General features: G+C 56.3%; 1 protein-coding gene across 2 annotated transcripts; it reads left to right on the top strand.

The window, feature by feature from the left end:
- The first annotated feature begins 717 nt into the window (after window positions 1-717).
- LOC114084362 (calcium-binding protein 5) lies at window positions 718-7,051 on the top strand. Of its 2 annotated transcripts, none has more exons than XM_071604234.1 (6): window positions 718-780; window positions 2,067-2,094; window positions 2,566-2,709; window positions 4,724-4,833; window positions 6,290-6,437; window positions 6,977-7,051. In XM_071604234.1, the coding sequence occupies exons 1-6, from the start codon at window positions 718-720 to the stop codon at window positions 7,000-7,002; spliced, it is 519 nt and encodes a 172-aa protein (XP_071460335.1). In that variant the 3' UTR covers window positions 7,003-7,051. The 2 variants fall into 2 exon arrangements, with proteins under 2 accessions (XP_071460335.1, XP_071460334.1); XM_071604233.1 differs by having other exon boundaries at window positions 2,064-2,094.
- Window positions 7,052-7,860: the final 809 nt, after the last annotated feature.

Genomic DNA, 7,860 nt, shown 5'->3' with positions numbered 1-7,860 from the left:
CATAGGGGATGGCATCATGGTCACATCGGAACCCTCACAGCCTCTGGCCATACCCACCTTCTATGGGCACTTGCCTCTGTGCCCCACTCCCCAGGGGACTCTGCCCCCACAGCAGATGTCCCCTACCCTCCCTGTGTGGACCCCTCACCACCCCTGGCCCTGAGCCCACCATGACTTCTCACGCCCTGGCCCCCTCCCTGCTGCCACTGAATTACTCAGGAAGAGCAGGGGGGACCAGAGGAACAGGGGAGAACCCGGAATGCCCTCTCCACTACTGTTCCCCCTGTCACCAGGCCATCCCTGCACACGGGCCTGACTTGGTCAGGAGAGCTCTGGGGCCAGATCCCGTCCTCTGCATGTGCCACGGCCCAAAGGACAGGCATAGAGAGTGGGCACAGGCGATGCAGGTGGATACAGTGAATGGACAGGTGCCTGCCCTAATCCCTACTTTCAAATGCTCTCCAGTGCCATCCTGGGCTGTGTCACAGCCTGAGGTGGCCCTGCCCCTGACTCCCTGCAGCCAGATGGGGAGGCAGGCGCAGCCCTGATCCCTCCCAGCCTGGGCGAGGTCCCCCAGCCTTCACAGCTCTGAGACTCAGGCTCACAGGAGAGGCCCAGACAGGCAGCAGAGCTGGCACAGGACTGAGCAGGAGGCTGGGCTGCCAGGGACAGGCACAGGGCCACCCAGAGGGACAAACCTGAGAGCACGCCTGTCCCATGCAGTTCCCCGCGGGTCCCGCCTGCATCTTCCTGAGGAAGGGCATCGCTGAGAAGCAGCGGGTGAGGCAGGGCGACTGGCAGGGCGGGCAGGGAGGGGGTGGGGCAGGGGGAGAAGGGGCAGGTGAGCGGCAGGAACCAGGAAGCTCAGAACACAGGAGGGGGCTCTGGGTTCCCAGGGGCCACGGGATGAAGGGGGACAGTAAACTCAGGAGGGGGCTTTGTGAGGAGAATAAACGGGGGCTGGGATGGTGTCCCTTTCTCTGCTCTGGACACAAGAGGCCAGTGATGGTGACGATGGCAATTTTGGACACTTACCAAGTCCCTGCTGTGTGGCCAGCTCTGTGCAAAGGTCTGCACATTCCTGATGTCATTTAACTCCCAGAACAACTCCGAGGTCCCCGAGACTCACTCCCGTGTTACAGGTGAAGAAACCGAGGTGCTGAGACACGAGTCCTTCGCCATAAGCTCCCAGGGAGGAAGTGGCAGGGCAGGCGGGTCCATTCCTGTGCTTGCGACTGTCAGGAAGGGAAGGAAGGACAGGGCGGACAGAGATGAGACTGCACAGAGGACAGCAAGAGAGACACTGGGGGACGGCCAGGGAGCTGGAGGGTGGAGGCCAGGCTGGTGGAGCCTCTAGGCTCTCTGCAGGTGTCCAGGCCATGTCCAGCAGCGGGTCGGGCAGTGAAGGGCAGACGCTCGCAGAGGTGCAGGCACCGGTCCTGCTGGCACTCAGTGGCCCTCCTGAACGCCACTGAGCTCTGGTCCCACCCCAAGGGACTCTCCCTCTTGGGAGGAAGGGGAGGCAGGTGGGGACAGCAGTGGGGTGCCCTGGGAAGACTTCTGACCTGGAGTCGGGAGCCCTGGACTCTAGTTGCCACACGACCTCAAGGGTAACTTCCCCTCCCTTGGTCGGGGACCTGCTGTTTCAGAGCTGTGTGACCTTCAGCAGCTTCCTTGACCTCCCTGTTCTTGAGCGTCTTCATGGGTAAGATGGGAATGGTACCTGGTCTCCCTCCCAGAGTCGTCCTGAGGTTCAAATGCCAGAAGCCCCAGCAGAGCCAGCCTCTGACACCTGGGCTGGGACAGCAAATCCCACCCTGTCCATCTGGGGAGGCTCGGACTCCACGTACAATGGAATGTGTGTCTGGGAAAGAGCAGATCCAGGTTCAAGTACAGGAAAGAGGAGTGAGAGGGGATGGGGAGGAAGTAGAGCAGAAGCTGAGGAATGGGAGTTGGGGAGGGAGGAGGAGAGGTGAAGGGAACAGGGGCGTGGAGGACGGGCCTGCTTGAGGAGCGCAGGACCCTGACTGTCTCTCCACCTTCCCTCCCTGCATTCCCTCCAGGAGAGACCCCTGGGGCAGGATGAGATCGAAGGTAACATCTGCCCCCCAAATGCCCTCCACTCCCCCAGGGACCTGCTCTCAGCTGTGTCTGTGTCACCTCCTCCCATGCACACCTCACACCCCTTCCTGTCCCCTCCACTGCACACTGAGACCTCCTCAGGGCAGCTAAGTGCGTGGGAGTCCTTAGCGACATGTCCGGCCCATGTCTCAGAAACCCGGGATGAGAGGAGACGGGAGCCTTAAAATGAGGCCAAAGCTGTGGGTCCTTCTCCTGGGGTTCTGAGGGCTCTCCACCGACCCTGAGGATTGGGGGCTCAGTGAGCAGCTCGGAGCCGTTCCCCCTGCGGGCGCCTTTCCCACTCACTGCTGTTCTGCAGTGCTGGGTTTTATGGTGTATTCCCCTTCGAGTCTCTGTCACTGCCTCAGCAACAGTTTCAAGGAATGCCACTCTTCCCCCCGGCTGTTTCAAGTTCCTCCAAAGTTGTTCTCTCTTGACTTTCAGAGCTCCGGGAAGCATTCCTTGAGTTTGACAAGGACCGAGATGGGTTTATCTCCCATAAGGATTTGGGGAATCTCATGAGGACAATGGGTTACATGCCCACGGAGATGGAATTGACCGAACTGGGCCAGCAAGTCCGCATGAACTGTGAGACCCGGGGGAGGAAGGCAGGGCTGGGCTGGGCGGTGCTCAGGGAGAGACTGGGGAGCAGCGGGAGGGGGAGTCTGTGGGGATACAGGGGGCTACGAGGATGGGGGTGTAGAAAAGAGCAGACTTCTCCAGGGAGGCGGCTTTGAAGTCGTTGGAGGGGCCTTGGGGAGACAGGTCTGGGTGCAAGTCCCAGTTCTCTTATTTGTCAATGAAAGTCACTCTGAAAAGTGAAGTTATCTTGGGTCTCAGGTCCCTGGTCTCTGAGTGAAGGCAGGACACTCCTTACCTCATGGTGCCATGGGAAGGAGGGTGGAGGGACAGGCAGGCCAAGTTGTAGTCCCCACAAATTCTGATTAAGTGTGGTTTATCACTGTCACCACTAAAGGTCCATTCGAGGAGTGTGAGGTTGGAGCCATGCTGGATGTCAGCAATGAGCTTGCACTTGGACCTAATGGTGGTGAACAAAGTTGGAAAAAGAATGATTTTGGGGGGTGCTCCCGGGGATTGATCTCGGGGATCCTCAACCACTGAGCACATCCCAGCCCTATTTTGTATTTTATTGAGAGACAGAGTCTCACTGAGCTACTTAGTGCCTCGTTTTGAGGCTGGCTTTGAGCTCACCATCCTCCTGTCTCAGCTTCCCGAGTTGAAAAGGATCGATTTTTAAATGGAGACCAGAGGTGACTTTGAGACTGAAACTGAAGTAAAATTGTTACTGGTTTGCTTCTGGGCATGTAACTGAGTTAAGGTGGAATTCAAGGTGATAATGGTGTGCTCAGCCCTCTGTGTATCTGCAGATTCAAGCAAGTGCAGATGGAAAACATTTGGGAAATAATTGTGTATGTACTAAACATGTTCAGGCTATTTTTTTTTCTTGTCATTGTGCCCTGAACAACACAGTATAAACTCAGAGAGCATTTCCACTGTGTCGGGGCCTCTGAGACATGCCCCGCCCACGTCTCAGAAACCGGGGAGTGAGACAGGAGCCAAAGCTGTTGGTCCTTCTCCTGGGGTTCTGAGGACTCTCCACCAACCCTGAGGATCGGGGGCTCTCAGTGAACAGCTCGGAGCTTAGAGATGAGGTACAGCATATGAGAGGTTTGCGTAGGTTACATGCAAATACCTTGACGTTTTGGAGATGGGACTTGACCGTCTGCAGATTTTGGTATCCATGGGGGTTCCTGGAACCACTCCCCCAGTGGATGCCAAGGCATGATTGTATTCGTATCTGGAAAAGCCTCAGGTGCAAATGTAACTCACACTCCCTCTTTACAGATCCACAGACGAGGAACAGGGGTCCTGACCATGCTCAAGGTTGTGCAGTCAGTCAGTCACGTCCCCATACGTGCCTTGTCCACCAGGTTCAGGTTAGAGGGACACAGGGCTTGAGCTGAGTGAGTGAAAGATAAGGGGGGTTCACCCAGCCACAAAGAAGAATGAGACTCAAGCATCTGCTGGTAAATGGATGAACTGGGGAACACCGCGCTCAGTGACATAAGCCAGACTCGGAAGGCCAGGGGAGAACGTGTTCTCTCACAGGGGAATGTGTGGGGAGGGGATCCCATGAAACAGAGGGGACATCAGTGGGGTAGGGGTTGAGGGAGGGAAGAGGGACAGGAACAGGGAAGAACCGAGGAATGAAATGACCAGATGATGCGTATGTGCACATCCCACTCTGAGCTCCACCTTTATGTGCACCCATAGAGCACCCACCTAAAAGTCAATAAGCAGAAGGATCCAGGAGAGGAAGGGACCCGGAGGAGGGAGGAGGGGAGGTAGAGAGGAAGCACTGGGGACCGAAAAGGAGCAAACTACAGTCCAGGCATGAGCATGTCGAAACTAACCCACTAGTGTGTGAGGCTGCCATGCACTAATAAAAGTGCAGAACAGGAAACCCGTGCATGGCGGGGACCTGGGAGCCGCTCTCTTTCTGGAACTGACTGGAAGGGAGAAGCGAGGGATTGGAAGGTCAGGGTGTGGAGTCCCACTAACCTCTCCCTTTCTGCCTCAGTGGGGGGCCGTGTGGACTTTGACGACTTCGTGGAGCTGATGACCCCCAAGTTGCTTGCAGAAACGGCTGGGATGATTGGTGTCCAGGAGATGCGAGACGCCTTCAAGGAGGTCAGTGAAGGGGTCCATGGTGCTGGGGGTGGTCACGTCAGCACCATGGACAGAGCCTACCAGAGGGCCACCCCCTGCCCTCCTTGTTTTGGCCCAGCCCTAGTGGGATGGATAGGGAAGGGGATGACACTTGACATGGGCCAGGGCCTCCCGCTTGCTAGGCCTCCACCATGAGCTGCCCCCCAGCCCCTCACTTTTTCTTTAATGTAGCTACTAGGAAACTTAGAATCCCCTGAGAGGCTCCCGATGCATTTCCCCCTGGACAGAACTGCTTCAGGAAAGTCCCATCCCAGGAGAGGACACTGCACACACCAGGAGGCAGGACGCTGTGTCTGAGGAAGGGTGACAAAGGGTGACAGGGAGCTGGAAAGAACATAGCAGGGGACAGATGTGGTGGAGACCTCAGAGTTGTGGAGGGCAGGGCCCATCCACCTGTCATGGACTGGACAGGAAGCCACCAGGGGGAGTGACAGGATCTGACTTGTCCCCTATGTGACTGTGAACACGGAGCCTGACATGCAGAGGGGAGACCCTGGCAGGAGCAAGACGGCAGCCAGGGACCCCTGCAGGCTGCCTGGGGAGTGCAGGCCAGAGGGGCCGTGGTTGGAGCCAGGTCAGCGGAGCTGAGGACCATCCCTGGCCCCTCTGTGTGCGCTGAGGAGAGGGCATAGCAGGCTTTCTGGGAGGTGGTTAAGGAGCAGGGAGAAGTTCTGGAGGTCTCTGATTAATTGGGAAACGTGTATCAAGGGCCTGGCCTGTGAAAATGCTTGTCCTTGTGTGCCTGGACTCTTTCACCAGCATGACGTCCTCTGGGTTCATCCACGATACTGCATTTCAGGATTTCCTTCTTAAGGCAGAACCACATTCCACCGTAGGTCTGCAGCACACAGGAGAGGTGCACAGGAGTCCATGTACAGAAGGCCTCCAAAAAAACTCATAGGCACAGACTGAAGCAAGCTGGCTGCCAGGACCTGGGCCCAGGGGCAGGTGGGCTGTCCTTTCATGGGTCTCAAAGTTTCAGTTATGGAGATGACTGAGTTCCACTCACCTACAGACTAACGGTCTGTATTGGGCATCAAAAACTTAAAAGAGCAGATCTCATGTTCCGCATCCAACAAACAGAAACCTAAGAGGACAGGGAATGTCTTGGAGGCAAGGTGACACATACTGTGCTGATTGATGTGGTTTCATGAGGGCATGCCTCTGTCCAACTCATCAGAGGGCACGGGTTAAGCCTGCTTAGCTATCTGCACATCAATTATATCCCAATAATGCTGTCTACACAGAGGGAGAGATGTGTGCAAACCTGGGAGGAACCCTTGACCTCGAGGTGCTGATATTCTCCAGTAAGATGTGCCTGAAGCCCTTGGCCTGGCTCTAGTGATCCATGGACACTGTCACCGTTGCTCTCAAGGTCGGTGCTGCTCAGCCAGCCCCCTCTGCTTCTGTTCATCAGTTCGACACCAATGGAGACGGGGAGATCACACTGGCGGAGCTGCAGCAGGCCATGCAGAGGCTTCTGGGAGAGAGGCTCACCCCCCGGGAAATCTCCGAGGTTGTCCACGAGGCTGATGTCAATGGAGATGGCACCGTTGACTTTGAAGGTGACGTACAGGGGTGGGCTCGGCAGGGATCGGTTTCCCGCTCCCCGTGTGGCCTTCCTGGACAGGTGGAGGGCGAGGGTGGGAAGCAGATCTGCAGGCCAACCCCAGGCCAGAGGACAGGGGACCTCAAAGCAGGGCAGGGCTGGCAAGTTCTGGTGTAGAGTCATAGCAAGGTCGGGTACAAAGGGTGTCCTGTCCAGGGTTCACCAGTCACTGTCCAGCTGACTCAGGCTCAGGGGCTACCTTCACGGCCCAGACTCCTGACCTGTGAAGAGGAATCCCCCTGAGACGGTGGAGAGGGTGACATCAGACCCTAACAATGGCCATTCATGGAACACTGTGTCCCACAAGCCTTGTGTCATTTAAACATCTTAAAAACACAGGGGAAAGAGTGAGCCTACGACTCCCGACTCCCGTCTTAGAGATGAAAATACGGAGGGTAGAGGGTTAGGTAATTTCTCCAAGGTCAACATAGGAAGTACTCAAAAAACTACCGTGGTTTTTATAATGAGGCACCTCACTGGGGCTTTTTTTTGCAGAGTTTGTGAAGATGATGTCTCGCTGAGGATGTCCTGGGGGCCCAGATGCTCCCCACCTGGTCAACATGGATCCCTTGCTTGCTGAGGACCCAATCCCCATGATCCCTTGAAGGATGGAGTGGGGGGAAGGAGGGTAGTCAATGGCTTTGCAGCTGCATGGATTGAGGTTAGACTGAAGGCAGCAGCTTTGCCAGATGGGGATGGAGTGGGGTGCCTAAGGAATGAGATTCAGGAGGTGTGGAAATGGGAGTGGGACTAAGATCCAGTTGCCATTCCAGAAATTCCAGAGGTTAATGACATCTTTTTCTTACACATAGTCCTAAACCCCTGCGACCTGCCAAAATCTCTTCCCCAGCTAATAGTCTTCTCTCCTGATAGATTGTCACAAAGTCCCACCCCGTCCACCCTCCCCTCCCCTCCCTCCCACCCTTCCGATTTCAATCTCAGACACCCTGGTTCTGTGAGAGGGAGACGCGCCAACCCCATCACGGGGCTAGAAACTGCTCCTAGATGAGGCTGGGCGTGGGCGCCACCCGTGAGGAGCCATTGGGGGTGAATTCCTGATTTCCTGGAAGCCCAGCCTGTGTTTTCCCCTCTGATCGCCCACGTCCCTCTCCTGGTGTAAGATACTCAGGGGAACTGAATTAAATCACAAATCGGGATTATCGGGTTTAGGCAAGCTGATCCCTGGGGAATTAATCCCCCACCAAATATCGAGAGAGAGAGAGAGAGGATCCCCAAAATCCCCAGCTCAGCAGGTGACTGCAAAGCCATCCCTGGAAGCCCCCTGCCTCCACGCCGTTTGGCCCAGGCTGCTTCCGGAGAATCTCCCTGGTGGGTGGGAGTTGTGCTCCGTCCTGAAAACCCAACATCCATCTGTCTGT

Source organism: Marmota flaviventris, chromosome 18 (genome assembly GCF_047511675.1).
Source record: "Marmota flaviventris isolate mMarFla1 chromosome 18, mMarFla1.hap1, whole genome shotgun sequence".
Lineage (NCBI taxonomy): Eukaryota > Metazoa > Chordata > Mammalia > Rodentia > Sciuridae > Marmota > Marmota flaviventris.
The sequence above is the reverse complement of the archived record's forward strand: the minus strand, read 5'-3'. Positions and strand labels throughout refer to the sequence as shown.